The sequence below is a fragment of the Ptiloglossa arizonensis genome, chromosome 8 (assembly GCF_051014685.1).
Source record: "Ptiloglossa arizonensis isolate GNS036 chromosome 8, iyPtiAriz1_principal, whole genome shotgun sequence".
Classification (NCBI taxonomy): Eukaryota; Metazoa; Arthropoda; class Insecta; order Hymenoptera; family Colletidae; genus Ptiloglossa; species Ptiloglossa arizonensis.
This window is the reverse complement of record NC_135055.1, coordinates 22,085,944-22,103,760: the sequence shown is the minus strand read 5'-3', so window position 1 is coordinate 22,103,760 and position 17,817 is coordinate 22,085,944. Positions and strand designations below refer to the sequence as shown.

The 17,817-nt window shown below is 50.2% G+C and overlaps 2 protein-coding genes across 3 annotated transcripts; one reads left to right on the top strand and one right to left on the bottom strand.

Annotated features, from left to right (window-relative positions):
• The first annotated feature begins 99 nt into the window (after positions 1-99).
• Positions 100-10,813, top strand: LOC143150109 (RYamide receptor-like). The gene is made up of 8 exons (XM_076318150.1): positions 100-1,819; positions 3,873-4,015; positions 5,044-5,216; positions 6,224-6,428; positions 6,621-6,724; positions 7,513-7,636; positions 7,874-8,046; positions 9,872-10,813. Exons 1-8 carry the CDS (start codon positions 1,566-1,568, stop codon positions 10,250-10,252), a joined length of 1,557 nt encoding a protein of 518 aa, XP_076174265.1. The 5' UTR covers positions 100-1,565; the 3' UTR covers positions 10,253-10,813.
• A 1,411-nt stretch (positions 10,814-12,224) lies between these two features.
• Positions 12,225-17,694, bottom strand: LOC143149806 (extracellular signal-regulated kinase 2). Of its 2 annotated transcripts, XM_076317472.1 has the most exons (12): positions 17,203-17,694; positions 16,349-16,568; positions 16,120-16,250; positions 15,877-16,052; positions 15,660-15,799; positions 15,411-15,603; positions 14,998-15,138; positions 14,740-14,918; positions 14,521-14,658; positions 14,302-14,456; positions 14,161-14,187; positions 13,808-13,916 (listed from the first exon to the last, which is right to left on the bottom strand). In XM_076317472.1, exons 1-11 carry the CDS (start codon positions 17,404-17,406, stop codon positions 14,161-14,163), a joined length of 1,704 nt encoding a protein of 567 aa, XP_076173587.1. In that variant the 5' UTR covers positions 17,407-17,694; the 3' UTR covers positions 13,808-13,916. The 2 variants fall into 2 exon arrangements, with proteins under 2 accessions (XP_076173586.1, XP_076173587.1); XM_076317471.1 differs by lacking the exon at positions 14,161-14,187 and having other exon boundaries at positions 12,225-13,916.
• Positions 17,695-17,817: the final 123 nt, after the last annotated feature.

Below are 17,817 nucleotides of genomic sequence, written 5' to 3'. Positions count from 1 at the left end.
GAGAACGCAGGCGCGCGCAAACACGAGCGGTGTGCAACCGCGTCCGCGAAGCTTTCAACAGCTACGGCGGGAGCCGCGATTTTCTTCCTTTCAGTTTACCGTGCGGTCCGCTCCCGAAACTTCTCGCGCGCATTCTCGTATCACCGAGGGAACTCGATCGAGCAGAACGAGTCACTTCGCGCGGAGAAATCCACGCGTTCGTCCCCGATCGACACGGAGGATGTTCCGTGATAACAGTCATCCGGGCACGATCGTTCTTCCGTGTTGATCATTGCACGTCGCCGCGCGTTCGCGAAATATCGTCCTCGATCCCGCGGTATACGCTCGAAAGAGACATCGAAAGCGCTCCGTTGGTAAAACCGTGTCGACGATGTTTCTATTTTCAACGGGAACGATTCCCGAACGTTGCATAGGTGCGCGTAACGCAAGTTGACAAGAAGTGTCCGTGTATCGATAAATAACGGTGCAACGACTATTTGCGCAACGTTTACAAATATCCGTGTGCCGCGATCGCGTTCGATTTCCTACCCACAACGTTTCGTACGCTATCGGAGATACGCTCGATAAAGTAAACAGGGAGAAACCAAGGGGCAACGGCGTGGTCTCTTCGCGCGATTTACGAGCAAAGATGTTTACGAAACCCGCGCGAAAAGTGCTCGCCGTGGAATCGAAACCGCAACGAACGCGCGCGTGTCCGCTCGACGCGTCCCGCCGTTGAAAGCTCGAGCACGCACGGCTACGAACGCGGGCGTGACCAACCGATCGGTAAAACGAAACGAAAAAAAAAATGCAACGCGTCGTACTCTGTCCACGAACCGTACTCCAGTTTGTTCGCACTTGTCGCGCAATTGTAGAATCCGCGAATCGAGTACCCTCGATCGAAACGCGAACGATCCCCTCTCGCGGTGACTCGCGAGATCGATCGCAAACCTTTCGCAAAATGTCAGAGTCCGCTATCGGTGCACGATCGACCATATTCGCGCGTGAAATCGTCCAAGGGAGTGCCTTCGAATTTACCCTGTAAATATTTACCGCGCGTCTTCTCTCGTCGCTACTCGAACCGTATCGCTGGTTCGCACGGGATAGGAAATCGATCTCGCTTCTCGCGAGAAACGTCGCTTCGCTGGATGCAAATACTCGCGGTGGTGAAGAATCTCGAGGAGGATCGAAGAACCGGGTAACGAAGCAACGAGGGAGGGACTCTCTTCGAAGTAAATTCGTTCGTCGATCGCGCGAACGGGGGCCACCAACCACCGCCCCCCCCCCCTGTGTAATCGCGTAATCGAGTTTACTCGTACCGGAGCGGGTAACGAGATCGCCCGTGGCGCGGACCTTTCTCTCCTCCGCTCCTCGAACGGATGCTCGATCGTACGATAGATATCCCGGTGTAACGATAACACGATTCGTCGGCGCAGTCATCTCTGTTGATACGAGAGGCATCCGGGAGGTGGTGTCTACACTTTCATGCACGCGACGAGGCAGAAGCCGTTTCCGTTACCACGGCGGAACAACGTCCACGGAATCCACCGTTGTAATCTTACGAGTATCGACGTCGTTCGCCGGCCATGTCTACCAGCGTTTACAACGACACTATGTCGACGCTCTCGGCGTCGTTCAACGCCACACGAAACGACACCGCGATGCCCATTGACGAGAACCTAGGTGTGGATATCACCACCATGTTACTTTGGTTGTTCTACGAGAAGTTCCACGAGACGAATTACTTGTTGATCGGTCTCTACGTGCCCGTAATGGCGGTCGCCGTCACGGCCAACGTTCTCGTGATCGCGGTCGTTTTCAAGTATCATTATATGCGCAGGTACGTACACCGTGAATGCATCGATCACGCGCTAGAACAAAACTCCACACCTGTTCAACGCCCGTGACTCGTTCGTTCGCTTCTCGGGAACCGAACGGCGCGTCATAATCTTCCCCCTCGCGAACGTTATCGCCCAACGATAGAGTTTCTCTCCACCGATTCTAGCAATTCTTGAAAAAGTCCCGTTCTTCGTAGAGTTTACCGGCGTTGCTGAACTCTCGTTGCTGCGAACACGAGCTCGACCAAGTTCGATCCAGCGTCGAACCGTGTTCTCGACGATTCGCGCATCACTCGATCGCGGCTGAACGCGCTTTAAAAGCAATTTAACGTCAGGATCGAGGCGTCTCGCAGCGGATCAAGAGAGATTCGACCAAATTACGCGGAGCTCGGTTCGAACGTTATCGAGTGCACAGGCCGTTGATTGGAGAGCCTGCCGGCCTGGCAAGCCTGTCGGCTTACTATCGGGATATTGCTTTTAGGAGACCGGGATCGATCCCGATGGAGTTAATTATAACTCGGGGCGAGGCGGTGTGCAAAAATTCGCGTCGAATTTAAACGCGTCGCGAAGAACGCACCGTCGTGTCTTGTTTCACCGTTGTTGCTCGTGCCGGGTTCTCGACGATTTGTCGCGTCGTCGCGTCGTCGCGACGTCGGCTATCGCGTTTCCTCGACCCAGTTTCCACGCAAAGAACTCGAGAGGAACGTCTCCGCGAGACGTTTAATTAGGATGCACGGATTATCGACGAACCACGGTCGTACGATCGGAGAGGTACGAGACGCGCGTAATGGGCGTAACAACTCGTAGGCGCGTCGCGAAAATTGAAAAGTACAGGGTGTTCCGAACTCGCGAACAAACTCGCGGAAACATCGCGGGATCGCATTTTTTTTTTTTTTTTTTTTCGTACGGTGGATTACGCGCGCGTAGGCGAATCGTAGCTCGTAAACGACGAAACGCGTAACTCGAATCCGTGGATTACAAAGCGTTGCCGCGCAAAGGTCCAACCACGAGGAAGAATGCACCTTGAACGTTTTTAGACATCGAATAGAAAAATGCGCGAGCGTGTGCTTATTCTCAATAGCGACGTGCAAATAAGCGAACGGTTCGCGCCGCGGTGATGCGCGAACGGACGCCGTGATTCGCCACGGGCCGTGTTTATTTTTCGAGCGGATATTATCGCCCTCCGTCGCGCAACGCGAATCGAGCTTCGCTACGCGAACTCTGATCTCGAAGACGACCAACGATCTTATCTAAGAGTTCGAATCTCTCGGGCGATTCGCGACGAAAGGAGATATCCGTTGGCGCCAACGTAGCCCGTTTGTTTCGGACAGTGGGGGCAAAATTGCGAAAATTTGTACGCGACTATCGGCAAACGGGAGAGACATCGGTTGGGTGGATCGAGCGTCGATCGTAGCGCGTGAGATACGAACGTTTTCGTTCAAACTGGACAGGTGGTTATTTTTTATTCGAGCTAGGACAAGTGGCAACTACCGCGTAGATCTCGTGATCCACGGTTCGCTCGAAAACGAGCTCGAGATCGTCGAGAACGACACGTCGCGTAAAGAGCACGAGCATCAAAGGAGATATTTTTCAGCGTCGCGAAAGCCACTCGCTCTTTTCCATCGAGCCGCGAGCCATCGATCCTACGATCGACAGCGGCGACGGAAAGGATCAGCGTACGCGCTCAACTTTGGACACACGCGACCGCTCGTCGAACGAAGCGAGAAAGGATCGACAAAGGCTCGGAAACGTTTTTAAGGCGCGAGATGTGTTTTTACGGTGGTACATTACTTATGCGTCTTTCCTTGCGCGGTTCTCAACGGTTGCGACGTGATCGATCGACCGCGCTTTGTCATTCTCGCGCACTTCGACCGCATAAATTACGATCCAGTGTCGCGCAACGCGCGTTCTCCCCGTTATATTCCAACTTTTATGCCCCGAGTTTTTTACACGCCCTGTACCCGCGCGGTACCCGATCGGACGTAACGCGAGATTACAGACGCGGACGAGCAACGACGCGCGACAAAGAGCAACCTGAAACCTTTTTATTTCCAGTGTCACTAATTACTTCGTGGTGAACCTATCGGTGGCGGATCTCCTCGTGACCATAATTTGTATGCCCGTGGCCGTCAGTCAAGCGGTATCGATCGTGTGGGTCCACAGTGAAGTAATATGCAAACTTTCCTCTTACCTCCAAGGTAATTAGTGGCTTCTTTCGTTGGAACGAAACGTTCGATTTCGCCGTTGGCTCGTTACGAGGCATCGCGAGTATTTAGTATCCCTCTCGGTGCTGTCGCAAATGTGATCGATTACGCGAGCCGATTCCGGCTCATTTGCAACAGGGCACGGACAAAAAACTCGCACGAGATGCGTCCCGTCCCTTACGCTCTCGTCGATTAATTCCCCAGGACTTTTCGTCAGTCGTGCGCTGAACCAGGAAGACACGAAAAGACGTCAGCCGACAGGAATCGCGGATAACGACGGATCGGAGGATTTAGTCGGACTTCGAAAGCCTACGATCGAGCAACGTTGCTCGATATTGTTCGTATACGATGTATACGAATACAATGTCACCTTAATCCAGGTGTCACCTCCGCGACTGCTCGTTTCCGATTCAACACACAGTTTTCGACGCTCGGATACGCGCATATTGGCACGCAACATCGATGACTCGGGTTCGCTATATTTCTCCGGTATATTATTGTGGAATAATGGAATTGTCGAACACGAGAGAAAAGTAAATAAAACGTTTATTTAAATAGTATAATATAATAGAGTCATGCGGTACGTTGAGACACCAACCGAAAAATATCCAAGTCGGTACCCTCACTCCTATGTCTTGACTTCTCAAGGGTTGCATCGGTCCAAGTCGTTGAATTCCAACAATTATTAACCGGTAAAAACACGAGAACCACCGAATGGAAAGAAAGCACCACCGTCGCGACTTTTAACCAGAGAGGGTGAAAATCGTTAGGTCTCGTGCATAAAAGATCAGCGAGACTGTACGCGCGTGTGCGATCCTTGTGCACGTGCCCGCGTCTTCACGGGATACCTTCCCGTGCAGTTCCTCATCGTGGATACAGTTTCACTTATATTTCATTCGATTCGAACGTACATCCTGCGCTATACCCTCTGCGTATATGACTATACCCTCGTAGCGAGTCCTGGAATCGAACCGTGACTCGAACGACAACGATGACACGTCTATAAGCCAAAACGTTCGTAGGTGTTGCCGTGGCCGCTTCGGTTTTCACCATTACCGCGATGAGCATCGACAGATACCTGGCGATAAGGAGTCCGATAGCGTTTCGACGGGTCTTCAACCGCAAGAGCACCGTCCTCGTTATCGTGGCTCTGTGGCTGGTCGCTTTGATCATCTTTGCACCGGTCTTGAGAGTGGTTGGTATAAAAAATCGACGAACGTGCTTTTATTTCTGCTCCGTAGCTACGTCGAACGACACCGGAATCGAGAACCGCGATTAGAATCCGTGAAACGAACGATACTCGTTCGGTTAAAAATTGCAGCTACGTTTCGTGGCATTTTTCTTGCGCGTTGGCTAGACTTTACTTTTTTTTTTTCGCGCGACGCTTCGCCTCGTACCAGACGGGTCGAACGAAGGGTTGGCGAGGAAAGCGGCGGTATTATTCTTTTGAAAACGCCAGCCCCCTCCCCGTTGGTCCAGATACGACCCACGTAAGTCGGAGGAGTGCGTGGGATCGTTGTCTCGCTGAAAAATAAATCCTCGCCGTCTATTCGTCCCAAGGGCACCCCGCGATTCGACGAATGCCAGAATACGGTAAATCATTTTCGTGATTTTCCATCTATCCCCATCGAATCGCGGTTAATTCTCGGCGATCGCGCAACTTGCCGAATATTCCCCCGAATACATTTGCCAATCGAATCCCGGTTTCTTCTACGTTCCATCTCTTCGATCGGAGCGATCGCGCCCGTTTATCGCCCGTCGCAAAAAATCCTCTCTCGATTCCCGTTTCATTTTCCACGGGATCGTCGCCGAGCGTCGAGAAAAGTCGAGTAGCTGCGACGGATCGTTCGCGTAATTACGAGAAACGGTGATCCGCTCGAGTACCTACGCACGTTCAAAGAACGGAAAGGAGAACGGGCGACGAGCCTCGAAACTTCTTCGAAATGAAAATTGAAAACGTGGAAAAGTTATTTCCACGAACGCGAAATTTGTCTGGTAAGTGTCGATAACGGGACGCGATGTAACGTCGTTCCGCGCGCGATGAAAGAATCCCTGTGTCTCGTATCCGCGCGGAAAGCACGGAAGGGAGAAACGGGATTCCCGTTCGGAGAGGAAACTTCGTCGCGAATAAATCCGGTTCGGAAGATTTGCTTTCCCCGAAAGACGGATCGACGGATGAACATTGTCCAATCTTTCTCGCAGATGACCCTCCAGAACCCCAACGAGAAACTTGGCAACATAACTTTCCTCGGATCCGGGACAATGACGGGGAATTTTTCACAGAATATCTCGCACGTGTCCCGGTTGCTACCTACCTTCTACATTTGTTCGGAAGATTTCACACCACTCGGCATTCGAGCGCATCTTTTCGGAACTGTCTGTTTCGTGCTGGTTTACGCCATTCCCGGTAAGCCCGAGTGATTAATAGCGAGCTTTACCTTCCAGCGTGCAATCTTTCCCCTCTGTCCCCGTTCACTTGCGAAGGAAAAACGCAAACGGCTGGTCCGTGTACGTGGCCACGTGTCACCTTGGTCGCGACCCCCGTTCGTTTCCCCGTTACTCGATGCTTCTCCTACGCTTCGTCACCTGTTTGCTTTAGGTTTCGTCGTGATACTGTCCTACTCCATGATGGGCCGAACGCTGTGCTCCAGGAAACCACCGTTTGATTGCGACAGCGTCGAAGGAAGTGCTAGTTCGCAACAGGTTAGTCGAAACTTTGCTCGAACGTGCCCGGTAACTTTACGCGGGTAGCACGCTTCTCTGTTCAACGGGCGATGATCCGATTATCGAGGGAACGTGTCGCGGGATTGGATCGAAACGTGCTCACGGGAAGTTTGAAATTTCGAACGCACGGAGGGACGGTTTCGATTCGTGGGGATACCGTCGCGGTATCGAATCGAGAAGTGAACGATTCGCGTCGGTAGATCACCATTCCCGGTACCTCGGTCATAAAAGTAGAGGGCCGTAAAAAAATAATTCGGAGCGAAACCTGTATATCGAGGAACTCCCTCGATGCGTTCGAACGAGTGAAGTTCCACCGCAATTTATCCGGGGACGGATCGAAGACGCGGATTCGCGCGTTCAATTAAACCGTACCGAGCCTCGTTGGTTCGAGATACGCATCGATTCTCCAACTTTGGTTCGTTAAAGCCCCATTCAACTACGATTCGGTCAACGTTCAGAAATAACCGAGACGAAGAAAACCGGCCCTCCGTTCATAATTTTCCATCGGCGGCGAATCTTTCTTTCCCAATTTTCTCCCTCCCCTTGGATCCGATCCCGCAGCTGGTTTCGCTCAACGAAACGTCCACGCCCCGCGGTGTAAATTTTCGTTTCCCGCGCGCGCTCCTGCACCGTGAGAACGTTCGATGGATATTATCCGAGGACTCCCCGGTACCTTCCCCCCTCGGTGGCGATTAGACGGAGAATCGAACTCGATCTAAATCCGGCCGGGTTTACACCGTCGTTGCGCAACTGCATTCTGTTCGCAGAGTTTCCGGCTGGTACGTGAGAGAAGGCGAATTGCTTGGATATTGCTCCTCTTGGCGATGCTCTTTGCGCTCTGTTGGCTACCGTACAACGTTCTGATGCTCTTGATCGACTTCAAAGCGGTCGGTGAGTGCTCCCTCGTTGACGAACGATACGCAAATCGGTGCGCAAACGCCTTTTAATCCAATTCTCTCGAATTACTTTCCAAATTCTGATCGAAACGCATCGAACCTACGCGAAACGAGTCCCGTAACTCGACACCGTACACGTACGTGCTCCTTGTTTCCCAATGCGCGATAAGAATAAACGAAATTTGAGATTCTCGTCGAATTACCCGAATAAACGCTTCGAAATTGTTCACAGGTCAAGGCATAGCGATCACGAATGCCCTGTCCTATTGCCTCTTCTTGGGACACGCGAACAGCGCTCTGAATCCTGTGGTCTATTGCTTCATGACCCGTAATTTTCGGCGAAGCGTCGCCGAGATCCTGCGACGCGGACCACGCGCGCTCGCTCATCGAAAACATCGTCACAGAGTAAGTATCCGCGACGGGCGTCCGGACGTCGCACGGCAACGTCCTGTTATTTTAGGAAGCACCTTTTTCGAGCGCGTGGAAACCCGGAAATCAAACGCGCACAAAACCCGTGCCCTGTAGTTCCCGTCGGGAGGATTTCCATCGTGATTCCATTCTGTTCCTCCTACTCTCCGTTTCGTTCCAGTTTCCATACGTTCTACGATGGTACGGTTACAAGGTGATGGAATTTCAGTGGTCGAACGTCGACGTGGAAACGAAATACGCGCAGCGGCCGAGAACGTTCGATGAACGCGGGACTTGTTTAGGTTTTGGACGTTGGTTCGGAGTTGAATCGCAAATATTCGCGTGAAAATCAACGGTACCTCGGTCAGAGTGGAAAGAACGGTCACGGATCAAGGGAAATGGGGTATAAGTAGAACGTGGACAGCGCCGGGTCGTTTTGCCTCGCGAGGGCCGACCATTACGTCCGACCCGGTACGCTCGCAGAGAAGCTCTCCTTTTTCTTTCCGCAACGAATACTCAGCGACGGAACGACCGCCAAGTAATTCTCGCACGGTAATACTCGACCGCGTTCGAGTACACGCCTCACGATTTTCAGCGTGCTCGGCCAAATCCGCGCCGCGGTAAGTAAACGTTTATTACAAGATGTACGGAGCTTCTTGAAATTTAACGGACGTAATATCTTTGCTATTGCGAGCGGAGAAGATTGTAAAATTTAAGGGTATCCCAAATCCCTACCCCCCGACGGTTCCATCGTCGATAAAATCCGATCGACGGGGACGCTAGGAGGGATTTTGAAATTTATGCGTCGACTCCGGGACACGTTACGCTTTCGGGGACGCGCGAGAACCGTGTGTCGCGACTGTTAACGGAAATCTATCGTTTCTTCGAGCGAGTCTCGTTTCGTCGGCGAAAAATTCAAAACGTCGTCGCGCTTTCCTCGACCTCCTCTCGAACGTTCGTCGTTCGATGTTCGGTGCACCACGTACGAATGATGGACGCATCGTGGGCTATTCGTCGACGAATTCTCACCGTTTTGCATCGGTGCCGCGAAGAGTAGCGCGACGACGACGCAGGTTTGCCATTGTCGCGACGATTCTCGGGGGAAAAACACGGGAAACCCTTTTGCTCGACGAGCGTTCTTGGAATTTATACGAGACGGGCTGCGAGCCGCAATTTACGAGGGCGCGAGAGGCCGCGCGAGTATCGCTATTTCATCAAACCTCCGATATGAATTCCGCGCGCAACCCCGTGAAATTATTGCCGCAGCGTGACGCGTTTTGTGCAAGAATTTTCAACCGCGCGCACCACCGCACCGAATTAGCCCCGGGCTTCCGTGCACGCGGGATAATAAAATGGTCGCTATCACCGTTGGATAAATATCCGTTTACGACGCGATGAATCGTTCAACGACGCCGGTTGAATTCTGTATACCTTCGATCTTCGCGTAAAGTTATCCGCTTTACCGCGTACGGTTGCCGCGGCCCCGCTCGGCAACGTTCCGACGCGCAATTCTCGGATACGCGTACGTTACGGTGCATACCGATTGCAAAAACGACCGTACGAATTTAGACTCGATGTGGAGAACGATAAACATTGTAACACGGTACGGAAGAACTGCTGGAATAACTGGAAGCCAACCAACGTAGGTATTTCGGTTCCGCGACAAGGGATCTGGATGGATCGCGGGGGCAATCCGACGTTATGGACGTTCTAAGAATAAAGCGTGTTAGAAGTAAACGTGGAACGTCCATAGGTGGGAAGCAATTACGTTAAAAGATGTTCAACGTCCTACACCAGCGGTGGTTCTGGCGTATTGTTTCAGAGTGTTCAAGGAACCGCCGTGATCGATGACGTGTGCGCGGGCTGCAGTACCGTCGGTGGCTCGATGAGACGAAGCTTGCTACTCAAACGAAGAATGTTGCCCAACTGCGGATGCGGGCTTCCGGTAGGTGGTCACCGGGCGGTTTTGGCCCTCAAACGCACGGCCACTTCCAGCAGCGGATACGACAGCTTCTACAGCAGACACAGTCCCCATCGTCGTTGCTACATGTTGCGTAGCCTGAAGGGAAGGCAACAAACAGGACCCGGCCAGGCCGGCAACGCGGCCAAACAACAGGAGACGCGTTACGAGAAGAACGAACACGAGGCCAGTCAACCTCGTACAAACACACTGGTCACCACGGACGAGCAACGTTGTCCCTGAACGACCCGACGCGCTAAATTAGTAGTCATCGACTTCGTATGAACGTTGCAAAGTATTCGGTGTTGTTACGTGTCCGTCGACGTTCGTGGCGCACTGCCGTCCATAAGTCAGAACATTTGTCTCGTACATTTTTCGAGTCACCGGTAATTTATATAACGCGCGATGTCCGTCTTATCTCGACACGGTGACGTATCACGCGAGCAACGGACGTGTTCTTGCGAACGCTACCCGATGCGGAGGAGGGTGGAAAAGTTATTCGAAGCGTACGTGGTCTCTCTACGTACTTGGTAATTTTTCGAACAAACGGTGGTACGGAAAATGGAGAAGAAACACGTGGTGCAACCGAACTATAAACTCGGATAAATAGTTCACGACAGTCGGTAACGGTTTGACAATTGTTATCGTAAGGCCGATTCTTTCGAATCGTCGCGTTTACCGAGTATCCGGTGACTTATGAGCGGAAGTGTACACGCAACGCCTATCGAAGATTGGAGATTTCACGGAATTAAAAATCTGTCCTAGATTTTATCGGTGGATTTTTTCTATTGTTGTCGATTTTATCGCGAGAGGATCTAAACGGACTGAGCGATGGCTAACGAGAATTTTGACCGAGTCTTACCTTAAAGAAGGGTAAGTTCGTTGATCGAGTTCGAGCGAACGAAGGGACGAGCAAAAAGAGGGGTTAAAAGAGCCACGAGTAGTTTGAACAACGTTTACCATTACGCTTGTCGGTCGCGCGCCGCTCGTTTCAACTTTTACCGAAACAGTTGTCGATACAAGGGCGGGTAAGGAGGCGCGTTGGTCGGAAACGGAAATGGAACGTACGTCGAGGTTTCGTAAATATTTGTTTGCGGTAAACAGACGCTTTCGTCCCGTAGCTTGGCCGTGGACAGCGGTACTGAAGCTCTATTAAATTCGAATCGAGTCGATCTCGATAAAAACGACCGTAAAAGAAATTGCTCGACTCAAGGGGGGAACCACTTTCTCGCGAAACGGAAATAGAAGATCAAGATCCACGGAAGTTTAAGTGGGATTCGGTAGAAACGAGAACTTCTAAAAATATCGTCGAACGGCATCGGGTTGTCAATTGAATTCTCTCTGATTTTAACGGGAACGCGAAATAATTGAAAACCACACTATTTCCATCCTCGAGACGGACGTATCGATTAACCCGGTGTCATACGCAGCAACGAAATTTCATTCGCGCCTGTAAGCGAGTACGTACAATCGATGGAAGGGAACCGTTAAAATGATCGATCGACGTCGAAGACCAACGATCGTTAAATATCGCAAGACCCCCGAACATTAAACATTCGAAAAGGGTCGCGTCCAATTTGTTCGAGTAGTTGCTAATTACCCGTTCCAGTTCGGTACTTTCTGTTCTTCACGAGTAAATTTATCGCTCGGTTTTTCAATCGAGTTTCCATCGATCGACCGTTAAGCGACGGTATTGGCTATCGACGAACAATAAGTGGTATAGGCACGGGTACGGGTCAATTGCGAGTCAAGGAGCCTTCGTTCTTCTCGATCGTCGAGAGTAAAACACGATCGTTACGAACGCGACGTTTCGACCTTTAGGCATTGCCGATTAAATAATTATCGTCAGCCCGATTGGGAGACTCCCGCGCGCAAATGGATCCTTTCCGAGTAGTATGCACGAAAAATTGACACTTTCGAGCATTCTCCTTTGCCCCGACTGGCGCGAACGAACTTCCATTATCTTCTCGGGGACCATGGGAAGAGAACGCTCGGAGTAACGTTTCTATCAGAAAAGCTTTCACCGGGCAGCGTATGGGACTGCTCGGTATCGACAACGAGTAACTCCGTGAATTGCGCCATGGGATGGAAAATGGAAAACGGAGCGTTCTCGTATCCCGGCGCAAAGGGTGCACCACTCTCGTCGCGATAGGAGGCAATCTCTTTACGCCGCTTTTGATCGGGACACGGACAGCTGGGAAATAAACGAGTTGGATTCCTTTAGTAAAAATTCATTCCACGACAGGTAATACATAGGAATTGGACATTATCACATAGCCGCGTAAAAGTATCACAAGAAAGTATATTACAAAGAAATTTACACGCTACATTGTCGACGAATAAACGCGAAGAAGGGCCGAGTAGCGTCGTTCATCGGGAACGACTACCGTTTGCACCCTTCCGACCCCCACCGTTAATTGACTTCGCGTTACGTACTTATACATTTATTCCTTACTACGGTTTTGTGTGTTCTTCGAATTCCAACGCGAGAAATATCGGATCTCCGATCGGCGATCGTTTCGTCCGAAGAAAATTGTACGTCGATGTAATGTTTTCCGAGGGAAACGGTGATTACAGGAAGTCGGTTCGATGCAACAGGTGAGATTGAATCTTTTATTTTCACTTCCCGTGTTTTTTTTTTTTTTTTTCTTTTCTCTTTCTTTCGATCGCTAGCCTAAGGTTGTACAAAGATCGCGCGTCTCGATAATTTTTTCTTACCTAAGAACTTACAAGTACCATTTGCCCGGAGATCGTTTATTGTTCCCTATCGTTGGTGAGGTTTCCGTTCGAGACGAGGCCTCGGCAGGTTTCCTCCCGTGGGAATTCGAAGTACCGATTGCGCGATACGCTTGACTTGTTGTAAAATTTACGTAGGAACATTGACTCGTCTAAACGACGCTCGTGGCTTCCGAGAAAAAGAACGGCCGTTAACGTTCTTCGACTGCTCGCTGTTCACCCTTCGATTTTCAACGGAACGCGATCGTGCTTAACCGATGGACATGGTCCAGCGCGATAAAAAAATAATAAGAAAAACACCTCGATCGATTCTCGTTCGCGTAATATCGAATTTAAGAGATATTCCGAGGGGTCGGTTACCGACCGGTCTTATCCGCGAGGATTTTAAATATTCCGCTCGAGGTGTTAGGAATCGTATAAAAATATTTGTATCGTGTGGTGTCGGCGTTGAAAAATCCTGGCAGTCTGTCGTCCGTCGGCGTTCTCTTCCTCGAAACCTCGACCCGGCGATATTTTACCACCGTATTGTCCCGCTTCGTAAATCCTTGTACTCGGACGCCGTAATCACACCGTGACATTGCGCGTAGCTATCCAGGAAACGCGAGTCGCGTATCGACGGCGTCGATTTTTTCTCACCGGTGACAATGCTATCGACGATGTACTTGGACTGTACGCTGGTAGCTTGACCGCGATCGAGACCGACGCTCCCCGTCCGATTGCTACCGGCAGGTTGCAGCCTTTCGATGTTGCGGGTAGCGCTACGTAGTATCGTTCGATGATTACCGGTTTCACAGGTGAGCGGCGATCGTTCCTCGATACGCGGTGGCATCATCTGATTCAAATAGTTTCTCACGGCTTGATTCTTCGAGCTGGAATGATACGAGGCGCGCAAAGATTCGGCGCTGTTCGCGTTGCTGCTATTGGTGTTTCTACTGTTGTTGCTGCCGCTGGACTTGACGTAGTAACCGGTCGCGTTGTCCGGCACTCTGACGAAGTACTTCGTTCGAAGATCGTTGGGATTATCGCAAGCGAACGAATTCTTTCGTCGATCCTCGTCCCGCCAATTGGTGTCCAAAGCCGATTCGGCGTACGCGCGGATCTGCTTGCAGTTCCTTCGCGGCTTCGTTCGACCGAGTTGGCCCAATTGACCGGATCTTCCGCCGGGTGCGCACTGAAATCGTGGAACCTTTGTTGAAACGCGTCGAATGACCGTGGCCGCGCGTTAATATATCCGCAAGAAAGTATATATAATACGAAAATAAGTCGCGCGCGAAAGAGATTCCTCGACACGGTCGATCGTATTCGAAGCTTCGCTGGTGGCTGGCCTTTACGCGGCGAAAGAAAAGAAAAGGCAAACGCGCCGTTACCGTGTGCAAGAAGCGTGAATTGTGGGACTTATATAATGATCACAGTACCTAAATGAATCCCACGCGACACGTAGCCTGCAACGATAGAATCGTCCGTTTACTCCTGTGCCACAGAGCACGACCAATTTTTTAAACACTCTGGCGATAGAGGGAAATTAGAAAAGGATCGTTCGTAGCTCGTTTGCTTACCACCGTCACTTGGTCCGATTGTATGGAACGTTGAGACTTGGACAACTGTCCGTGTTGTTGGTTGATGTGCAGACAGCTCTTCGTTGCGCTCGGCGTGAAATTGTTTGCGTTGCCGTTCATTAAATTGTACGTGTACTGCGTTGCCGTGTTCTTGACTATAGAAACGTTGGAGGACTCGTCAGCGTGAACGATCGAATCGCTTAAATATTGTATAGTTACCGGTCGGTCGACAATTTCTGGCGATGTTCTGAGTTTGCGGCTCCATCGAGGTACTTATCGTTCTCGTCTTCGTGATTCTTTCACCGCTGTCAATTTGCGACTGCCGCATCGTTTTCCTGCTCGGTAGCTGTCCGCGTGCTGGAAAAAACAAAAGAAAACAAAAGGTAACGTGTAACCATTTTCTTGTTGGCTCGGTTCTCGCCGAGTAAACGAGCGTACCTTCTAAACAGGAAGGTTCGTACGCGTCGCTTCTGCCTCTCTCTTTGCGTAAATCTTGGTACGAGTGTGCGACATTTTTGCCAACGGTCGCGTCACCTTGACCGATCACGGGATTGTAATTATTGCCAGCGGTTTCCTTCCTGATGTGCTCCGAAAGTCGTCTGATTCTAGACTTGGACCTGCCGGACAGTGGTTTGCTTTCGTTTCTTTCGAGATTGGAGTAATAATCGTTAAACCGAGCCGATGGAGTTTACCCACATATTTTTATGTTTTCGACGCTTTTCGTCCATCATCGAATAAAGTTTATTTCTGTACTCGTCGACGGAGAGCTGTACATCGTCGCTGAGTAAAGGCACCACGCTCGATCCTCGTTCCGGTTCGTTGCTCCTCTGGTGAAAGCTATCGGGGAAGATACATACATAACCGAGAACATTAACGGAAGTTTACTCCCCCACGAATTTAGAAAACAATTCGTCGTTCGAACCGTGCTCGTTTTCCGTAAAACGATTACCCCTCGATCTCGTTTTTCTTATTGGACTACCCATCGCGAAACGCGTTTCTATCCGAATTGAGGAGGAACACTCCGCGTCATCGAGGTACCCGAAGATTTTGGGAATATTTATACGCTCCGTTCGAACGGATCGATAAACGCGTTTGAAAGATGTACGCACTCGGCCACGTATGGGTGCTCCAGAGCCTCCACGGCCGTTAATCTGTGATTGGGGTTGAACAGTATCAGGTTACTGATAAGTCCCAACGCATCCTTTGACACCTGTGGCAACAGATCCTTCAACGAACGCCTCGGTACGCTCGGTGTCTTCTTCAGTAAGTTGATTCCGTAACCGGCACTGACCGAAAGCAGATCTGGGAACAATCTCGTTGAACGTTGGTCGAAGATATCGAAGTTGTCGTCGAATTACCTTCTTTGGTGGGCAACGGAAGTGTGGCCATTATTCTCTCGACTTGGTTTATCGTCGAGGAACCGGGAAACAATGGCTTTCCGAGTAGCATTTCACCGAGAATGCATCCCAAGGACCACATGTCGATACCCTTGGTGTACCTAAGCATCGACGGTAGCCAGACGGTGGTAAGAAGTGTACTGAAATCGAGTTACTCTAACGAGAAACGGCCGAATACCTTTTCGAAGCGACGAGTATCTCCGGTGCCCGATACCAACGCGTCGCGACGTAATCCGTGAGGGTGGGATCGCTGGCAGTTTCACCGTCACCTTCGCCGATCTGAGTAACCGATCGCGCCAGACCGAAATCGGCGATCTTGCAGTGACATTTAGCGTTCAGTAGAACGTTCGACGGCTGCAAGGAACATCGGGTTAGTCGTGGGGGGGAATTGTACGGGAGTGGACGACGGGAACCGACCCACCTTCAGATCCCTGTGTATCACGTTGCCCGAATGTATGTATTTGATCGCCTTAAACAGCTGATACATGATGTAGACCTTGTGGATGTCCTGCAGGATGTTCCCCTTCTTAATGACGTTGTGGAGATCGGTTTCTGGGGAAACGGGCCGAAACGTGTTTCAGGCCAAATGTCTGAGAATCGTCGCGGCACGTGACCTTTGTGAATTCTTCTTCGGACCGGGTAAAACTCACCCATGTACTCGAACACGAGATAAATGTCCCGGTCGTTGTTCGCCTTGTGAAGACCGAGCAGTCGTACGATGTTCTCGTGATTGGCGAACGACTGTAGAAACATTATCTCACGGAATGTGCGCTGCGCGTCCGTCTGATCCCGGAAAGCGTCGAAGATCTTCTTCACCGCCACCGTCTCCCTGTTTTTCTTGTCTATCGCCTTCCATACGATCCCGTATGCCTGTCGAACGACGTGTCAACAAATCGCTCGACAACGATAATCTTTCGAATAGGTTTCCCTTACAACCGGAGTACGTTTTACGCGTGTTGAATCGTTGTTACGCGTAAACGGATACACGCGCGACAGTCGTTACTTCCGGTACCCGGTTTCACGATCGTAACCGTTAACCGCTCGAGTATCGATTGACCGTAGTTATACTTGTCCGCGACGTAGGTACCACGACGACAGCTATTGATAATTGTACATACGTATATGCTACGTTTACTTTACTCTATAAATCGATCAACCTCGTCGTCGCGAGTCGTGGAATAATTTTTCTTTTTTTTTTTTTTTTCAATTCTATTCGTGCAATATTTTATACAATAACGTGCAATTATTCCGATATTGACTTTATTAATTTACGTTGCAATGACATTCTTGTACGACCGTTTAATTAATCGTACGAACGAACCGTTCGTCTTTCGATAAATTATACGAGGAACATTTTCTCCGTAAACCTCGATTATTCGATGGGGAGGACGAGAACGTTTCCGGAAGTAGAATCGCACGTTCGCGAAGATCGTTGAATCGTTTCAAAACTCGTTAAACACAGGGAAATAGAATAGTGAAAATAAAAAAAAGGAAAAATAATTACCCCTTTGCCGAGACGTCGAACGATGTCATAATTTCTGTTGACGTGTGCATCGATCTCCAGAACCTTTTCGATGTTTTTCGTAGACATCGTGACGAGACCTTGAACACGGTCGAGCTTTACGAACCGGAAGGTTACGACGATCCGTGAGATTCTGAACGTACGAAAATTTTCAAGCGGAAACGGCGTTCGCGAACGGTAATGCATTCACATCTTTACACATCAGGAAGGAAGCTCCACTCGAACACTTTTTTCATTCAGCCTTTGACACATCAATGTGGCTATGTTTGTAGAATTCATACCAATCACTATGACGACAATGGTCAATGCTACTCACGGTTACCAACGACATCGCGTGACCGCCTAACCGCGGTAAGACCCTAACCGATACGAATACCGGGGTAAACGAAAGGATAAAGGAGAAGTGATTGAATCCTTTTGTTGTTTACGTATAAGAACGTTTTTTTCTTTCCTTCTTCGAATCTGGTACAAACTGTGGCCAATATTGCGAATCTCGTTCGACAATTACGTTCGCAAAGTAGTTTTTCCCCGTAGTGATAAAATAGTACATAACATGTGTGGATTAATCGGATTTCTACGATACCTAGGGTCGACTAA

What these genes read in the sequence shown, in the direction of transcription:
- LOC143150109 (XM_076318150.1), top strand. Translation starts at nt 1,566, where the DNA reads ATGTCTACCAGCGTTTACAACGACACTATGTCGACGCTCTCGGCGTCG. An exon ending in AAGTATCATTATATGCGCAG is followed by an intron (nt 1,820 to 3,872) that starts GTACGTACACCG and finishes TTTTATTTCCAG; the next exon opens with TGTCACTAATTACTTCGTGG. An exon ending in GATCGACTTCAAAGCGGTCG is followed by an intron (nt 7,637 to 7,873) that starts GTGAGTGCTCCC and finishes AATTGTTCACAG; the next exon opens with GTCAAGGCATAGCGATCACG.
- LOC143149806 (XM_076317471.1), bottom strand. Translation starts at nt 17,406, where the DNA reads ATGCATTACCGTTCGCGAACGCCGTTTCCGCTTGAAAATTTTCGTACG. An exon ending in TGATACACAGGGATCTGAAG is followed by an intron (nt 16,053 to 16,119) that starts GTGGGTCGGTTC and finishes TGTTCCTTGCAG; the next exon opens with CCGTCGAACGTTCTACTGAA. An exon ending in TCCGTTGCCCACCAAAGAAG is followed by an intron (nt 15,604 to 15,659) that starts GTAATTCGACGA and finishes GATTGTTCCCAG; the next exon opens with ATCTGCTTTCGGTCAGTGCC.